At 34.1% G+C, this 20488-nt stretch overlaps 1 protein-coding gene across 1 annotated transcript; it reads right to left on the bottom strand.

Moving 5' to 3' along the window:
* Positions 1 to 863: 863 nt before the first annotated feature.
* LOC100377194 (DNA helicase MCM8-like) lies at positions 864 to 17502 on the bottom strand. Its single transcript, XM_006822082.2, has 23 exons — positions 17370 to 17502; positions 13982 to 14098; positions 12983 to 13065; positions 12563 to 12712; positions 11991 to 12109; positions 11017 to 11072; positions 10770 to 10870; positions 10211 to 10252; positions 9948 to 10116; positions 9457 to 9525; positions 8573 to 8759; positions 7730 to 7823; positions 7415 to 7483; positions 7094 to 7244; positions 6462 to 6526; positions 6075 to 6205; positions 5036 to 5161; positions 4629 to 4740; positions 4262 to 4378; positions 3382 to 3551; positions 2949 to 3033; positions 1639 to 1728; positions 864 to 1112 (listed from the first exon to the last, which is right to left on the bottom strand). The coding sequence occupies exons 1-23, from the start codon at positions 17500 to 17502 to the stop codon at positions 1002 to 1004; spliced, it is 2547 nt and encodes an 848-aa protein (XP_006822145.1). The 3' UTR covers positions 864 to 1001.
* Between the last annotated feature and the right edge of the window lie 2986 nt (positions 17503 to 20488).

The following is a 20488-nucleotide window of genomic DNA, read 5'->3' as shown; positions in this document are numbered from 1 at the left end:
ATAATTTAGTGACATGCATTGCTACATTATTCTAATAACTTGTTTTACAAGCCATAGGAAAGACTTTTTATTAGAATGGCCGAGCAATTTAGTGGGTGAGTGGTTGCACATGTGTGATGTGGTTCAAAAGTGACCACTCTTGGACATATCTTTCCCATGGATACGTCTATTGTCATGTCTTGTGTATACTTCATACACAGACCTGCTCACCATTGAAATTATAATCCAGTATGTACTTTTATTTCCTGATTATTCTGACACGCCATGTGTCTGCCTTCATAAAGGTACGTAATAGACTTATTTTCTGATCACTGCAGGATCCCACGTTATGAGTGAAAGCGAAAGTAAAAACAACAAAAGTCAGTGTTGGAATTCAACAAACGTGTTACTGGTACATGTACTATTTTTTGAGCATTTCTACGCCAAATAATGTGCTATACATATTTGATGGTCAATTTCGATGACGTGTATCGCAATGCTATATTCCCCTCTGAAAGCTTAGAATTTCAACATTCAACCCATTTTATTTTTGAAGCAGACATTTGGTCCATGCCTTTCACACATGTGAAATCTCGCAGTGATCTCTCTGCAAAGGCTTTTTGTATGGAATTTATTTTCACTGATTTTTGATGAGTTTAATGTGAAATATAAGAAAAAAAGTATATTCGCTGGATTTTATTTTCACTGAATCATCCCTTCAGCGAATCCAAGCGAAAATAAAGTATTCTACAGTATACATCTGTGGTATCTGATAAATATTTCCCATCACATACAGCATATATGTCAGGTATTCTGTACACATCCTAGGCCATTCATTAATTTGGTTGTTTACAGTAGTCAACACAAGAAATAGTGAAGCAAAATGGAAATTGTCTGAGGTCCTTTAATAACGTCATAACAATGTAGATCAAATGAGCAAAAAGAAATTTTTTATACAAGTTTATAAATAAAAATTTCATTCAACACGTGCAATATTGTTAATTGCAATATAACTACAGGGACTAAGACATTGTCTGTAGTTGATATACTCTTGGTCCTTTCTTCAGTAAATAACTTTGGTTGTTGAGAGACGCAATGAAATCTTCAAAGTCACCAACCATAATTGATGCATCCTGCCATGATAAGAATGTTACATTTTATTTATTGGTAAATTTGTGATATTCCTTTATTTCTCAAAAAATATTAAATTAGCTATTGTATATGCCTAAAATATTCCAAACTATGACTAGAAAATCACTTAATTCACACAAGTAATTGTTAAAAGTACAATTTAAACGTGCTATGAACAGTCATTAGTAATATACAAATCAGCTAATTAATATGCACATTCATCTCAGAAGAAGTTTGAGTGTTCAACTTATGTTTTTTGAGGGACATTTTTTATTACAATTTTAAATACTTATTTGGTATAGCCACACATTACACTGTGTTCTTTTGAATTTCCAACAGTATAAATAGTTCCTATCACTAGAGGGCGCTATCACAAATGACTCAATAAGGTTAACGCCTAGAATCATGAATGTACTGCAATATACGAGTACAAATATCACCAATATTAATACTGATGAAGACTTTTCCATCTATTTAGAACGTTAGTGAAATCAGGAGTGTCACAATTTGTGACACTGAAATCCTTACCCTTGCTATCTGTCTCATTTGTTGCACAGTAAATAGTGAGTTGTAAGTTTGCTCAGCAATTCTACTGAGTGCAGCTATAAACTTTTTTGCCTGTAAAATAAATACATAAATAAATATTATTTTACATCAAAATCACAAACACAACACATTAGAAAAATATAGGTCACTTTAATTTTGCAGGGGACAAATTTTTCCCTAAAAATTAACAAATCTTTTTATACTGGGGGGTATTATCAATTTTTAAAATCTACTTAGTGCTTTCAACAAATCAGAATGATCCATAGCAGGACTTAATAAACACTTAAGTGTCTTGTTTCCAAGCCTGATTTGTTTCCTCAAGTCAAATCTCTTTGTTCTCATAAATTGTTCTAAGACTTTTATAAAGATCACATGTGATCAAAGAAGAAACCCTGACTAAGTTTTGCTGTGCTAAGAATTAACAAATAAGTTGAGTTCAAACTCGTATCTCCCCCAATAGTCAATGTAGTAGACACTGTCCATTCATCTATCTGAAACTTTATGTCAGATATTGATTCTTGGGCTATATGATGCCTCTGGTAATAGATCATGAATAGTAGATCATTAAGTAACTCTTAATGTAAAGACCACTTTCTCGGAAGTCTAAGATACAGCATTTCATATGCGTGAGCATATGGTATATGGAGTACAATGTAAATATTTACAAGTGATGTTGTGCTTATGGATGTACCAACCGACATGACAACGTGAGATTCCTTTCAACAAATAACAATAGACTGACATATTTGTATTTGACACCACAAAAAACGGCAAAAATCTTGCTTGCAACCCAGTCTTGCTACTTCCGGGAAAGTGTTCTATGCGACAGAAATGTGTTTTGATTTTGCAAAGGATTACGGGTGGAAAATTGAACCATAGAAGGTGCTTGGGAGGGGCGTCTTTTTTCATACAACCTTGTTCTAGCAGGGGAACTGTGAACCTCTAGTTTTCAAGCAATATCATTTGTTTTTGTTTTTTATTGTGTAGTCATATTTTCAGACTGTCTAGTAATTTCATTGGGAAGATTGTTTGTTTATCTACCACAAGTGGAGTATGCACATTTTATGAAAACTATGACTACAAATTCTGAAAGTTGAACGCTTATGCAGACATGTACAACATATTCATAGCTTAATTAAAGGCCCAGGTTCTAATAAATTCACTTCTGAACAATAGGGATTATTTCCTTGCAAGTCTTGCTGTAGTAAACACCTCCAAGTCAAGCTTGGAAAAGTCATGTTTTTTTCAACTTACATTATCTTTGCACACAATAAAATGAAGATATATTTTACCTGTGATCTTGAACTCATACCAGACCCATGCTGAGATCGCTGGAAATCTAACAAACCAAGTTCATCACTGTAAGTGTCTACCATGCTGGAAATAAGAAAAATTACATATAATAACTGCATATGCTCAGTAGTGCAAAATCTGCCCAAAATGAATGAATGAATACACATGAAATGATTTTTTTTAAATTTCTATGTTCAAGATTTGATATACATGTATAAAAATATACAGATCTTTGAGACTTCTAAGTATACCATAATGTATCACTGAAATATGGCAAGCCAATTAGCTAGCTTCCTGAGGTGTCTCAGTGATTTATTGTAGAAAATATGAAACCTCCATAGAGAAGAGTTCACATAACAAATAGGAAGAGGTTGTTATATCTTTTTGGCCACTCACCAGAGTGCAGTAACGTTTGATAATAAAACTTCTCACCTGTATTTCATGACCTCTACCACATTGTGTGCATCCAGTGCAGTAGCTTTCTCTCTTAATTCTAATCTTGCCCTAGCTTCTGTCAGTCTAATCAGTGACTCCAGCTGCCTTGTGGTAATCGGTGTACTATCAGGTCCTTGTCTCTGTCTACGCAGCTCAAGATAGAACTTCTGAAACATCAACACAGTGAAAAGTAAGTATATGTAACTAATATTATCCCCAGCATTCACTATATAAAAGCATGTCGTTTATAAGGAGGTTTGAGTCAAATTGAAAATTATAAGACAGGTTTTTCATTTTTTTTATTATTATGGGTTTATGCCATCAGGACACCGAAAATGGGAAAACAAATGTTACCACTGAACAATTTTTCAAGAAACAAGATTCCGAAATGTTGGGCCGTATCTGCAAATGATTCATAATTGTAGTTCTGTAGAATCTTGATTTCTGTCATTTTGACTTAGTGATGAGATAAAAAGGTTATCACCTGTTATCACTGATTTGTAAAGCTCTTTAAACAAGTGATATCAGGTGATATAAATTAACACTATCAGAATTAGAGATTTTTATGATGTCATAACTTTACATTATCACATGATAAATGATAATGTGAACCTCTATTCACAAGTAAATTCATTTCAACAAAAAGCCCCCAAAATTACTTAAATTCTGATGGTGATGATTTATAGCAACAATATTCAAACCCCCACAGTGTCATATTGGATTCACAGAAGGTTCTAGACGTGATGTGTTTAGCTTTGCCTCACAAATTATCTTGCAATAAGACCAATCTGCTCATCCAATATGACATTGTGGGGGATTCATTACTGTTAAAATAACCTCATACTGTTTCACTGCATTCTGCGTGATACCAACTCACCTGTAAAACACCAGCTGCTTCAGGTGTCAGTTTAGGATGGACATATTTCCTGGAATATCCTACATACTTTCTAAGTAACTGGTGAGGAATTGGATCAAAAGCCTCTCCTCTGACAGACTGGGAGACAAAAGATATTAACCAAATAATGAGGTTATTATGAGGATACCGCAAAGTATGCAAAAAGACAGTACAGCAACCATATACTGATTTTAGAATTAGGCTAGGTGGTGAAATTGAGTAGAACTTTCTCACTATGAACATTTTGCAATATGTCTACCATCTTAAAATATATTTGTAAAGGAGTAGGTAGTGTTTTGAGAAATTCAGAGCACTCCACCATAGAGACATTAACAAAGAGTATGTATACCTTCAATCTTTCAGAAAGTGGTTTCTCTTCATCCCATAATCTCTTATCTTCATCACCATCTTTATCATTTCCTTCCAATGTTTCTCTTCTTACTTTTGCACTACTCACTGTCCTGTTGTTACAATTACATAACAATACTGACATGTAAATTAATTAATTTCATTAGGAAAGGCATAAAACATGCTACACAAAACTATTAAAATAAAGGAGTTTGATAAATAAAGTGCTCCTGCTAAGTGCATGTTAAATCAGCTGATAAACATACGTTAAATCTGAATATGGATGTCGAAATTATACTCTCTAAAATGGTTGGTATTCTTGATGAGATCTGTGGACATTTATAAATCAGTGAATATAATTTAATTCCGTCTATTTGTCACAAAATTGGATACAAGAATCAAGTTCACCTTCTAGCACTGCCAGCAGAGTGTAAAGCCATGACATGTTCTGACAACATGCAATCCATTTCCTCATCGGGTTTATCCATCAAAATAAAAACCAAATCAAAGCGAGATAGTAATGCACTACCCATCCTGAAAAAAAACAACACAATAAATTGTCTGTCTTGAAAAATTTCAAACTAAACAAGTCATTGAAAATGACACAGTCCCTGTTAAGTTTTTTAAAGTTCTCTTTGTGCTCATCATAATAAAGTGGAGGGGTTGTCGTGAGCGTGTCTTTAAAACAGATTGTTTATTTACATCAAATTCAAACACGTGTTGTGTGACAATCCCTCCGATTTAAGACATAGCAAAGAAAAACATAGATCACAAGTGAAAGCATGTCCAAGTTATCACATTTTAAACAAACAAGATGGCCGCGAGTCTGCCATATTTGATCAAATTGCAAATTGCTAAATATCAATGAAAATGATACATTGGTGACAGAGATGTAGTAATATGGCCAAAAAAAACAAAACATTTGATCTTTGATCTGATTATGAAACAAAGTGACATGTATGATGTATGTGCCAAATACAAATAAAAATGGTACATAAATCTTGGAAATATAGTAAGGCCAAAAAGTCAGATGGCTGTCAATCAGCCATCCATGATCTGATTTGAAACAAATTGTCATGGACATGTATCCTAACATGTATAAAGTATGTGCCAAATTTGAATGAAAACTGACAAAGCTTGTCCAAAATACAACATTTTCAAAAAACAAGATGGCTGCCAGTTGTCCATTTTGAATTGAATCACTAAACCACTGCATGTGCATATGTCCCACATAAAGTACTAGGCACATGCAAAGAATGAATAGAATCAGTCCAAAGGATTCTGAAATATGACTCCGGACGGATGGACTGAATTATAAGTCTGAAGCACTTTGGTAATGATCAGAGCTAAATCACAAACAAATCTTTAATTTGTATTGAAGTCATGACAATGTAAATATACACTGAATTACATATGTGTGCTTTGATGAATTCATTCTTATACTCACTTGAGATTTTCTGCCACTGTTTTTGCTTTGTTATAATGTCCACCAACTGGATTAGCAGCAGCTAAGATGGAGGTTCTAGCTGGTAAACTACACACAACACCAGCCTTGGCAATACTGATACTTTGCTGTTCCTGTCAAAATAACAAATAATGCATATGTATTACTTAGCTATTTCTAATATGGCATAGTGGGATATTATATTCTGTCTACTTGTGATTCTTTTTGAGAATTTACATTATGTAATATATGAGGATATATGGCCACGTTGTCCTAACGTCTCATCTGCAGTATTATGTTTAGTGTTGCTGTGAGATTAAATGTTATCCTCATGTTTGCTCAGTCATCTTCAATAGTGGTGCGATTATATGATACTTTATGACAACATACCATGGCTTCTAGCAGTGCCTGATGTTGATTTGCCATCTTATCAAACTCATCAATGCAACAGCACCCTTAAACAGAGAGAAAAGAAGATGCAATGATATAAGCCACATGTAAAGGATCAATCCAATAACATAGTTTATAGTATTTGATGTTAAGTAATGTATGTACTAGGGTAAGTGTATTATTATTTTACAGTGTATTAAACATACTGAAACAATTTTTCTTCTCTATACGAATGACCCAAACCTAATTTTGTATACGTACTTGTCAGAGTTAGAGTGAATTTGTCTTCTCTACACAAATGACCCAAACCTAATTTTCAAACACAAACATGTGTCCCCTGAAAATTGGTGGATATGTGTCTTTAAAAAGAAAGTTGCTTGCATTTGTTACAAGTTTGTTACACATTTCAGGCATCATCAATTGTAAATGTCTATACTAGGTTACTCTCTATTTATAATCAATAATAACAAGGTAGAAATTGCAACTCCAAAAAAATTACTGATTGTAACAAAATTGAAAGCCTTGGTTATGCCTTGAGTGAAAAACAAACCATTGAAATTTCGTTTCCAAAAAATTTGCTCATACATTGTAGCTTTGTGCCTTCATTCAGTTTGTGTCTATAAACAAGATACCTTGATCTGCAAGAACCAGTGCACCGGCTTCTAATGCAAAGTCACCGGATGAGCTTTCTTTCGTCAGTGTCACAGTTAACCCTGCAGTAGTGGTTGTATTGCCACATACATACACACCTCTTGGTGCTATGTTAGATACCGCTTGTAACATCTGAAATAACAATAGGATATAACAATGTATTAAACTGTCAATCTGAAAATTACAGAATTGTCATGGTTTGAAAATATTCTATCTGTTAGCATATTATTAAACACTTTCATATACATTTCTGCCCATAGTTACAAACTATTGTAACTAATTTTTTTTTTAACATTTCATACCTGGCTCTTTCCTAATCCAGGATCTCCAACAACTAAGATATGTGGGTCACCTCTAACTGGAATGCGATTCTAAGAAAACAACAAAAGCAAAGCTAAATATATCTTTACATTTTTATGCAAGAATTCATGTACAATGAATGATGGTATATTGTACTGTCCTACTGTAAATAAAGTTACAGTCCAGATCACACACATCAACTTATATACTATCAATGTGACCGAGTCATGGAATTGTCATATAATTATTGTACTTTTTATATAATACAATCATTTGGAGTTGTCAGAATTTGGAGAAAAGATGAAATATTACTGTACCTTATCATTGACAAACTTCTGAGTCCCACCAAATAATCCCAGAACTAAGCCAGCTTTAACCATTTCGTGCCCATATATGGCAGGACACAGAGAACTATTTGAAAGAATTTATTAATTTATAAGTTTACAATTACACTTAGTATCCCAAAATGTGTTTAATACATGTATGTTTCAATGCATGAATTCTGAAGTGAATCTTAGTACAATCACTGTCATATTTTGCAAGTAACTGAAATCTGAATCTATAATTTAAGACAAAATGAGAAAATTTCCAAATCTTTAATTATTGGTAATGTCATTTTTGTGAGGAATTCTACATGCTTGATCATGTTGTTCATTATATTAAAAGCACTATAGGAGTAATACCGCCAGTCACATTACTTCTACATATAGTTTTCCAAAGTCCAATCACTGACGTTACTATTAGGTATGTGTGTCTAGCTAGATAACTATACAGCGTAAATAGACATAGACATGCTTAGTAGATATATAGAAAATGATCACCTGATATGAATGAGCAAGACCTGGCCATCGTGGTTTCAGGCCATTTTACTACTATTGATGTGAAACAAGAGACACAATGTACCAATCCCACACTGCATGTCAACCATGTGTCAATCAGAATGGACTGCAAAAGTTTGTTCAGTTTAATACAGAGGTGTTGGCTTATAACATCCTTTATAATAAAGCATGTTCATAAAGCAGAGACTAGAAATGACTGAGATGAACATTCTAGTATATGCATCACTGTATGGTGCCAAATGTAGGACCGGTAGCATATCCAACTTGTACAAGCACTCAGCAATGAAGGCATTATTTGATGATCTATGAATATAAACTCACCCAATAATAAGTCGAAATAGGTTTTTTTCTGCTTGAATTGCTTGTATAGCATAGAGTTCCTTGAGAGTGAAGTCCACGGCAAGACCAGAATTGGATTCTCCCTTTTTATTGCCTTTACTATTATTAACTGAATTAGCATATATGTAAAGTAGGAACATACATTTGTCTTTATTGTTCCTCCCCCGACCTGTATAAAATTAGTGAAATAGGAAATTCAGAAATAGTATGAAGAATTACGGCGAATCAGTTGAAATGATTGTCTGAAAACAAACCGTGTCTTATAATAAATATAAAACACTAACATTTTTGAAAAACTAATCATTGCTTACATGACACAATATAGAAATAATTCTGCTGAAATACAAACACATTATTATAGTGTTTATAGACACTTGATGGATGGGCACTTGAAACCATGGTTATCTAATTGTGTTTTAAATTCCAGAAGTGCACATATGTGTGAAATATAACTCTACAGAATAAATTAATTAATAATTTATTAATACTTATTATTATACATCCGTCACTGTAACTCCATAAGTTACAGCATGCCGTGATATTGCTGTATTTGCATCCTACCATATTAGGAAATGTGAATTCCAAATATGAAACAATTACATGCATAAGCATTCTAAACTTTTTCGATTTCAGCATTCCCATAATGTATCCTTGGGAGGAAAATATGTATATTAATAAGGTTATTATAAGGATACTGCACAGTATGCACTCAGACAGTATGCGATCGCATCGACCGACGTGCATATACTGCTGCTGTACTGTCTTTGTACATTATATCTTTTATCCTTGCACGCTATATTTTTCTTGTTCATACCTCTGGGCCTAGATAAACATGTGTAAACAGTGAGTATGACGTAACTACACACCTTCTTCACTACTGGTAACTTTAACAATTCCACTGACACTGACCATATCACCTGGAACACAACTATCAACTGAAAGAAGAATGAGAACACAGCCAATGAGATTAATTATGCTACAGCAAATCAAACTAGTGAAAAAAAATCCATGCTGAAAAGGTTTGACAAGAAAAAATTGACAGAGAGATAAAGGTATACTGATATACATACTGATATAGTTTCATTACTTTCACTACTTTTCCATACTTTCACATTGACAAATATACCCAAAGCAAAACAACCAAAACATGGAGCTTTTGCCAACATTTTGTTATTGAGGATGTTATGACACAACATGAAAGACAAACTGAGTGGTCTTGTTCAATGTTTCCCAGAAGATGATCTTGATGAAGTTCAGTCTCTCACTTTTATACATGTGTGTGTGTGCACTGATGAAACCAGTCATTAAAGCATGCAGAAAATAAAACACACATTCAAGTAATCAAAACCATTAGTACCTAAATCATGTGTAAGCTCACACTCCACAGTTCTTGGTATTCTACCAGCCTCCCTATGATCATCCATTATTATTTCCTGTACTTTAATGGTTTGCCAGTCAACGGTCTCAGTCAAGGCGGAGCTTCTTAATGGAATGAATGATCTCCCTCTACAATCAGCTGCTGGACACTAACAAAATTGTATAAAATATTATTCATATATTCCTTCCCATATTATGTCTGAATTTAAAATCAAATCAATTCAATTAATGAATTGTACTTACTTTTGTTGGAACTGTATACTTCCCCTCAGGTAGAATAACTCTCTACATGAAAACAGAAAACAACAAACAGTGATTATATTTATAAATTCATACCATAGACAGTGTTTTATTTTAATTTACTGTCTAACCCTAAACAGAGCATCATCACAAAGCTTGTGCATAATAAATAGAAAGCCTCCCTTGTAAAGATGTACATTCAGTATCAGTAGAATCAATTAGTGCTAAAACCATTCACATTGGGTAAAAACTGTAAAGTACAGATCTTGCAATAATTGATTACAGAATCACATCGGACATCACAAAAATAATGAAAGTATCAATTTCTGCATCCTTTTTTTGTACCTCCCAAAGACGAAAAGTATTATCAATCTTTATTTGAGGACAAAGATTGAAAAGAAATGTATTTATGTTGTATTGTGCAATGTAATCTTATGTTATTTGAAGTGAACCACATCTTTGAATAAATAAAAACAAACAAAAAAACATGGTATACTTTAGTCAAAAGATGTGCAATACTTAAGAGTCATTCATGGATGGAGTCGATCATAGTACTTCTCACCTGTATTTCACCACATGTATTACACTGAAAGGCCATTTTTGTACACTTGGGTTTGATATTACTCACTCTTACCACAGTGCCCTTCACTGACACAAATTTACCTACAAAGTAGAGAATACAGTCAATTACTATCCCATAATTAATTTTTTTCCATAATTTATGTGATACATGATGCATTTCTAAGGTCTATGGTCTCTTCACACACTAATGGGATTATTTTTACTCTACTTATGACTAAATAACTAACCGTAATAGTTAGCCTTAAGATTCTTCAAAGGTGTCACAGGCTCATAATTTAACAACCTAGAAGAAAAAGTGGTGCACACATATTAGAAATATGCCAGCATTTTAGGAATATTTCACAAAATAATTACAATAGAAAATTTAATATTAAAACCTCAATTAAACAAACTCCAGGGCTCAACTTACGGTATGTTCAAATCAAGCTCGCAAAACCATGCTATTCGGACATTTGGGGATGAAACTGTAATTATCTTGACAATTGATAGTTTGGATAACTCGTCACATAATGTATGAATCAATTACAAAAAATGGACAAGGAAAAATACTGTAAAACATGTCTTTTTCGCGAGCATGTCTTTTTCGCGAATTTAGCGAGAGAACTGATTTGCTAATTCAAGATGTCGCTAATGACTTTATTATAAATTCAAAATGGCCACCAAACAACGTCTTTTTCCTCCACGCACACTTTGTAAACAAAACAAAAAAACATACTGACATGATAGATACACTTTATTGAAAAGTAAATTAACACAAAAATATAAACGTATTCATTGTGGTAATTATTTCAATGAAAATAAATAAATGAAGTGATACTGATATATTATTACGGAAATTAGTAGTACTTAGTAATTTTTGAGTCTCAATATAAAAGGTCAATGTTCTGGATGTAATGCAGCAAAGATACCCGCTTTTTCAAATCCCTGTTGAATCATTTTTTTATCATTGCGAACAGAATCAAATTATACTTTAATCGAATTATATTTTGTTTTTATGGAGGTGATAACTGCATTTGTTTTGGCGTGCAACAGACAACTATTGGGAAAACAGGAAATCAACAATGACAAGAGAGAATCGCTAAATCAACATTTCGCTATTACGTCATTTTACCACAATTCGCTAAAATTGCATGTCGCTTTTTCAACATGTTTTACAGTAATTCTGATAATCATCAAAGTTAGAATTGAACTTATACCTTACCTAGCATGAATGCAAGGTACACTGACTAGCAGCGGTGGAACTTCCACACTGACACCATCCTCATTTTGTGTCTGTTGCTGCAAAGCTAAAGCCTGTTGTTCCAAGTCATGAATCAAAACCTACAGATGATAAGCCAAGGAGACATAAAAAAAAAATATGCATCATTCTCTTCCAAGTAGGAAAAGGGCATTATGTATGATATGAAGTGGGATGTGTGTGAAGTTTAAATGAAATCAGCCAAGTTTGAATGTGATTGGTCAAGGCATTGAATTTACTGAAATACAAGTATGGTTGTGTATTTGTGTTAAATATATTTACATGATAGTTCACAAATCTCAATATGGTTAAGGAATGCAAAGTTTTTGCTGCACAGTTTCAATAAGACAAAGTTTTTCTAAATGTTTTGCCTTGAAAAAGAATGCCCTCACAATGAAAATGCAAATGTGCACAATTTCCATTTCAAATGTTCATTATTATCTATACATAGTCACTGGAGTTTCTAACAAGTGGCCAAATACTCTCAGTGTATTGTGGTGCATGTAACAGTATTTACGTCATGAGACTTTACATACCTGGTGAATAGCTAGTCCAAGACACTGTAGAATCTTTTCTGGCATTTCTCTCACATCAGCAGATAGCGATGGAATACTTTCCTGTATGCCACCGTTGCTGACTAAGTCTTTATAATCAACTGTTATGCTACCTTTCTGTTCAATATCATCCTGTCAATATGTTGTCAAGAGAATTGCTTGTTATTACCACAAATATTTAATACGAACACCCACACTACCCCTCTAAAATACACACAGACAAGGTTAGAGTGAAAATGGTAGATGTATAGCTTCCTGGCTATGCAACAAAGAATCAAACATGTTTCTGCTTAGACCTCATATTCAATCAGATGGAAACCAATGATGAAAACTTTTGATTCAATAAAATTACATTGCATATTACAAAAGTGGAGCTAAAATGCTTAATTAATGGTACCTTACCTTATTGAGAAACTCTAACTGTCCTACAAAATACTTTTCAAATGTTTGTACTTTGACTACAGTTGGGGAATTATCAGAATAACCTGAAAACAAAACAAAGTAGACTAAATTAGTCATTATTTGATATCAAAGAGCTGCTGGACTATCATCCAAAAAGAATCAATAAACTTTTGAGTGTTACTGTATACTATTCCAGTGTTGATAAAATGTAACACCATTAAAGCAATAAACATGTTTTACTGCAACTCTAAGGTACATAATTACAATATAGTTTTTCTAAACTGTAAACTGAACACTGTGTGTAACTCTGTTTTACTTACACTGGAATATAAACCAAATACTGGATTATGAAAATAGGACTTATTTTGACCATAAATACTACCTACTAGTATGTCATTTATGTAAGTGTATATATGCTATTCTTGGAGCAGAAACGATTTTCAAATTCTATTGTACGTTTGGAATAATTATTTTTGGTTTAAGGTCTTTTATTGTCAATCCAATTTAAAAAAAAAAAATGTATACTGCCCTCAGTGTTTATACATGTACTATAGACAGATTTGTTGGTAATAGGATGCGACAGTGGCAAACAATATAGAGTGCATTTACAGAAAAACAAATATTTTCATTTGCAACCAATCTCATTCAAATTCAGACAAGATGATTGAATTAGCTTGGTCGGTACACACCTCCATTCCACAAATCCCTTGTGCATAAATTATAATACATTACAAGAGCTTATGTCACTGCACAAGCCCATAGAATGTTTTACTGTGGTTCGAGTTTATGAATACCGGTAATTTATGAATAATTTATAACCTATGTGCCTTAATTGACTTCAGTGTACCCCATGGTACACCTACACTAACAAATACCTCTGAAGATAGTAGTATACAAAATAACATAAGGCTAGAATACAGTACATGTACTTCAAAATATTTCCTACAAATTTGAAATGAGGTCTATACATGTAAAAGTAAATGAGAGATTTTTTCTTACCTTCGTCAGTCATGTACAAGTTCCATCCCTTGTAAGGGGATGGGTTAATATTGTCAAGGGTTGTCTGCACCAGTCTTGGTCTTGTTGAACTTGAAGTATTCACATTATGTTGACCACCTTGGAAGAATGTATTTAAAAATATGTCATGGGAAACACCCCTATGTTTGGACACATGACACAAGTTTGTTAGAACTTGGATCTAATCAAAGATTTACAATTACATAACTGCAAGCCTCTAGTGAATTTATACCACAGTGTAAATCAAAGACATAAATTCATGTATCAGGTCATTCAAGGCATCTATACATTTATATGGAGGCAATGAACTTGAAGTTAAACTTTGAACAAGCGAAGCAAAGCCCTTTCTTCAACATAATGATACCATTAGCGTGGAAATGTTACAACCAATTTTTGTTTTATGGATAGCTTTACAGTTTTTTTTGTTTCAGAAGTGTCACATAATTCTTGATTTTGACAACTGAACAATTTTGAAAAAACAATTGATGTGTATGTAAGCAATAAGGGCACTAGTTAATTGTTAATTGCATTTTTGATGAAACAGGTTCTCAGAGAGTCCAAAAAAATACATTTTGTATAACTGCATTTATGTTGGAATTTGTTAAACAGTTTGTACAAAAATGGTTCAATACAAGGTATAAATTGGAAAAATTGGATACTGTATATAAAATTATTGATAGATACATTGGATTATGAATTGTAATTTGCAATTTGTAATTTATTCATTTAGAACAGTACATCCATAAATGGTTTTTCATGCACAGCATATAGATATAAAAATTCACATAGAATTAAAACAAACCACTGCAAAAATGACGAGAACACAATACAGAAAAGCATAAATAGGGTATAAAATAAAATGACTACGAAATAATATGATAAAATTACAATAAAAAAAATGACAATAACATAGCAGTCCGAACAAAACGTTAAAATGCATAAATGGGGTAAAATATGAATTGACAACAAAGTAGTAAGATAAAATTATACAATATTATTAGCAGCTGTAGCTGCGCGATATTTAAAAGAGCGAGTGTGAGATTTTGAAATATGAAATCGATTTCTGGTGTTGTAGGAATGGATGGCAGAGTTTGAAATGAGAAGGTCAGATAAATATGGTGGGACTAAATATTGCTTGCATTTGTAAACGAGTTTATTAAAGTGTTTAGTTTGTCTGTCTTGAATGGTTGGCCAACCAAGAGCTGATCTTGCAATGGAGACAGGTTCATGTCTTTTCAAGCCACATTGGATACGTACAGCAAGGTTGATGATACGTTGCAGACTACTTTTTAGTGTAATGCTGCAGTTAGAATACACAGTGTCACAGTAATCAAGTAGTAAGAATACTGTGGCAGAGATAATGTCCTTGCGAGCTTTCTCAGGAATGCAGCGACGAGATCTTGCGAGGCGCGATAGGCGGAATCCACATGTCCTACGAAGGTAGGCTATATGGTTACACCATTTTAATTCAGGATCCATTCTCAGCCCAAGACAAGTTGCAGATGTAGTTGAGTGAATTGTTTGATCTTTTATAATGAGAGTTTTGATGTGAGCAGGTACTTTCTGTAGTTGTTGACGAGTGCCAAACAGCATATACTGATATTTTGATAAGTTGGGTTGAAGTGAATTAGCAGAAAACCACAGTAGAAGGCGGTTACTTTCTTGTTCAATTTCATTGTGAATGCAGTCAAGGTTGGTGTAGGTAGACGATTTGAGGAGATTGAGATCATCAGCGTAGCCATATATTGGTGAAGGAGATTGAAGCCAAGTTGGCAGATCATTGATGTAGATGGAAAATAAAACAGGTCCACATACACTACCTTGTGGGACACCAGTCTTGACATCAATGAGCTCGGAGTAATGGCTACCAAGTTTAACACACTGAGTGCGGTCAGAAAGGTAGCTACGGAACCAATGTAAGGTTGTGGGTTGGAAATTGTAATGCTTGAGTTTGTGGAGAAGAATATCATGGTTGAAGGAATCAAATGCTTTTGACAGGGGTAACATTAGAAGACATGACAGTTTCTTATTGTACATGTTTTCGAGGATGTCATCTGTAAGGCGTTGTAGAAGTGTAGTTGTAGAGTGCTTTGGTCTGAATCCAGAGAAGGTGGGATGGAGAATCTTATTTGCTTCCAGGAATTGAAGTAGTTGTTTGCAGACTAGTTTTTCAAGTACCTTTGATAAGGTTGGTAAAAGTGAGATTGGACGATAGTTCTGGAAATCCTGCTTATCCTTCTTGCCTTGTTTGAATATTGGTGTAATAGTAGCCTTCTTCCACATTGATGGCATAATGCCCTGACTTATAGACATGTTGAAGATATGAGTGAGAGATGGTACAATTGAAAGCGTTTTTGTATCGTAACACACTTCTTTCAATGAAATTCTCTAATACGCATTTGCACTGGATGTGGCAGTAGATAAATACATACTTCTCAATTAACAATTTTGTGTGAGAGTGAAAAAAAACATACAATAAATCAATGCGAAACTTAGTAAAGTGACTCTGCGATGTACACTTTTGATTTGTTCTAAATATGGTACAAATACAAATTTTTGTTTAAACTTTTTATAAGTATGTAGCTTATTCTTTTCTTGTTGAAAGAGTATGACAATTACTAAACATATGTATTGGTTTTGATTTTTCATCCAACCAATTGAGTTGTGTATGTGTTCTATAACATTTTGGGGTAGGACACAAGGCCTTAACAGCTTGTGTAGGGCAAAGATAAATCATAATTCGATTTGGTCTATAGTATGGAGTATCGAAAAAAATATTAAAAATTATTCAGTTCGTTTATATTTGAATCTTTAAACGTTGCTTTTATATTTTAAGAAAAACTGTAAATGCTCTACAAAAGAAGACCCGTGAGAATTGTTTCGTCTGCTATTTCGGTCTGCTCTCAACCAACCATTTTATGGAGACATTGCTTTCTTATTTTACAGTTAGGCCCCCCCCAAAAAATTGTTTTGTTGCCCTCAGCGACCGACCGAAAAATAATAAATATCGGGTCGCGTTTTTTTTTTTTTTTTTTTTTTTTAAATAGGCCCAAATATTAAAAACTTGTTTCCTCTAAAAATTAACGATCCCGGACCGTTGTTTGATCTACAGGGTCCCCGGGGGGATAAGTGGCGACTTTGAACCTCGGGTTGATCTGTATTTCTCTAAAAAAAAATCCGACCGACCGACCCAATTTTTTCCGACTTGAGGGCAACATAATTTTTTTTTTGGCCTTATGCAGTGTCACCTACATGATTCATTCATTGTTGCATAAAATAGTAGGTCACGTAGACCAGCCGAAAGATTCAGACGACAGACGTCACCCCTCCCGACCGAGACACCACAAGTTATGAGATAGGAAACACTCACCTGGGTTTACTACATTGCTACGGTGAGCACTGAAATAATTCCCTCTTCCAGCTCCACGACGTCCCCTCCACCCACCACGCGATCTTCCTCTCGACCAATTTCCCCCTCCACCCCCGGTATTATAACTACTCATGAATAAATATGTAACAAATGTCAGGATGGAAACTCAGATCACCATCGTCGACGACCAGACTTTTCTTCTTTAGGGCCTTGGTAGCGACATCAAAATCGACATTATACACATATTTGGTAAAATTTTTCAATATCAAACTTGCCGCCGACGAGGCCGAGGTCGTACTTTCACAACATATCCCGAAATGCATTGCACAAATAAAGATTTGTTCTGTTGTGTGCGGGCGCACTTCGAGAACCCTTTCGCGTTTGCTGGGCTCATACCACTAATTGAATTTCCATAGACGACAATGTTAACACACGACGAGATTGCTATATGAAAATGATGAACAAAGTTGAAAACATGGCTCAAAAATGGGAAATCAAAAAATGAAAAAAACTAACATGTTGGCCAGCTCAAACTCTTGCAAATTTCAGGTAAACAAGACACACCTACTGTATTTGGATTGCACCTAGAGAAATCACTGGAAAAACACCAAGATTAGAACATCCAAATATACACAGAATAAACTCACAGGTACACAGTCGCTAAGTAGTAAACAAAAGACCACATGTTGGTCTCACCTTTGATCCAGGTGATCACGCCCTCAAACCTAAGAAAAAAAATATTTAAAAAAATTCATTGGTTCTTGCAAGGCATTTAAATTGATTGATTAGTGGCATGAGACCTGCTCATGACATGGGCCATACTAGTATTATAGGACTGTATAGAAAAAGGACATACAACTGAGCACAGTCCCTCGTAACTGGATGTCCGTAACTCGAACAATCCAGCATCTCCCGTAATTTGAATAATTCAGCTTCTGTTAGAGCTTATTTCTCACAGCTAACAGGCGGAAAGTTGCACCACCACAGTCCAGCATAACAATGATTGTAATATTGTTTTCGTATTTTTCTCAGAAATAGGCATTACTGTTTTATAGCATAGTATCTCTATTGACAGGGACTGAGTGTTTATAGTATAGTTGTGTTTGTCTTTGCATATAAATCATTGCACATACTCAGACTAATGTATAGTAAACGATTATCGTTTTGCTTAATGTAAAGGCTGTTACTAGTACTTTGCTACATTGCTTTGTTCGAGTCACATTGACTGGGCTTTGGTCTCTGGATGTATGTTTTAAAGACCGGGAAGGTTGTAACTTTGTTAGCAATATATTTATCCTTTAGGGTAGGTTAAAGTACTTTATTCTTTATAATTATTATATGGAGTGTTCCACTGATTTGTAGCAATTAAGCTAATATACCAATGTGACGAAATCCGATCAATTTAACATGTGTCAAATAGTATGTCCGATAATTAACATCCATGTAAATAAAACCCAACTTAGATTTCTACTTTTGATCAGTGCGAGGAGCGCTAATTCAAACATAACTTTTTACCGACAGCTCTTGTATTTAACATGCCACTTTCTATATAGAGTTGCAAAACGAATGGACTGACACAATATGAATATTCTTCCCTACTATGAATTATATGCAACAATACAAGGTAGACTCAATTCTATGATCTGGGCTTTATTTATATTGTGGACATTTTCGGCACGGGGGGGGGTAAACAGTGGGAATACTTTTTATTAATAGGTTTTACAGCAAGTCTCAGAAGTATTGGGGGCAGTCAATTTGCAAACTCGCTAGCGAATTGGCTAACTGCTTTGGTTTTGAACAGTTGGCTTTCGAAAATCAATATAGACTCGCCCAGAGTGGACGCGACCACGAGTCGGCGCCAGTGATTTTCGAAAGCCAACTGTTTAGTCAAAACCAAAGCAGTTAACCAATTCGCTAGCGAGTTTGCAAATTGGTTGCCCCAATATTTCTGAGACTTGCTGTAATACACTAAAATTGGCATACTCCACCTAGGGATTGGAAAAAAAACGTGGAAAGGCATATACAAGTCGAGAAAACACCTTTTCTATTGACGCACAAAACCACATCTGTCGCAAACACACAAAAGCAAATCCGAAACATCGTCTGAAGTTATTATTATGTAATCCCGAAGAGTCAGCAATTATAGCTTGTTATGCAACGAATATTTTTATATTTATTTGAGCCCATTACTGTATTGCATTGTTTTATTGTTTTGTATTAGATTCGTCTTTTGTTTACTATACTTACTACTACTACACTTATTTAAGCTTTATTCTAGTTTTATCTATCTTATTTGTATTTATTATAGTCTTTCAGCTATTTTATTATCTTTATTTTAGCTTATTACTGTAATTCATTGTTTTACTTTTTGTATTTGTCTTTTATTTACCATACTGAACCCAAGGATGGTTCGGTAATGTAATAAAGTTATTATTATTATTATGAAAACAAGTACTGTGAAATCCACAAACGTAGATCTTTGCTTTTAAATAAGTGTTTGTCCAATGGAAAAATAACAAAACGTACCGTATAGTAAGGTGTTATATAATGTAACATAATATGGGAATTTTGGAAATGTGTTAATGATCTTTCTAAACCGCTAGGACTTAATTTCATACATGTGCAATCCGTTTTACGCGCGATGAATCTCATTAACAATTCTACAGTCACACGATTCGACAAACGGGTTGTTTAATATAACTGATATTGAATTAATGGACTAAGTTTGTATATTATTAATATTATTTATTTTATTATAATCGCCATTTGTAGTTGTGTGTACACTCATTCTAATAATGTGGATGAAATAATAGGCAGAAAGCGCATGTTAACGATGTTTCCGCTTGAGGGCGCACTTCTTGGGTCGATGTGTTACACTTAAGTCCTGTGACGTCCTTGTTGCTTCCAAATATTTTTAATTTCACGTTCCGGTTCCGGTTCCGTTTTTTTTTGGACAACCGCAGAAGAGGGACGACCAGGTCTGGGAGTTGTTTCCACAGACTTCCGGCCATATTTGAATTCACGATGCCAGCGTTTTACAAGGTCATATGATGGGGCATCATCACCATAAGTTTCTTTCATTTCATCAAAAGTCACATTTGGTGTGCGTCCTTTCAAAT

Source organism: Saccoglossus kowalevskii, chromosome 2 (assembly GCF_978046115.1).
Source record: "Saccoglossus kowalevskii chromosome 2, keSacKowa6.1, whole genome shotgun sequence".
Lineage (NCBI taxonomy): Eukaryota > Metazoa > Hemichordata > Enteropneusta > Harrimaniidae > Saccoglossus > Saccoglossus kowalevskii.
Note: the sequence above shows the minus strand (reverse complement) of the source record. Positions and strands in the feature narration are given on the sequence as shown.

Coding starts and splice junctions, on each gene's coding strand:
- LOC100377194 (XM_006822082.2), bottom strand. CDS start 17,502: ATGAGTAGTTATAATACCGGGGGTGGAGGGGGAAATTGGTCGAGAGGA. Junction 9,526..9,947: donor TGAGCTTACACATGATTTAG/GTACTAATGGTT, acceptor TTCTTCTTTCAG/TTGATAGTTGTGTTCCAGGT. Junction 5,162..6,074: donor ACAGTGGCAGAAAATCTCAA/GTGAGTATAAGA, acceptor GTTTTTTTTCAG/GATGGGTAGTGCATTACTAT.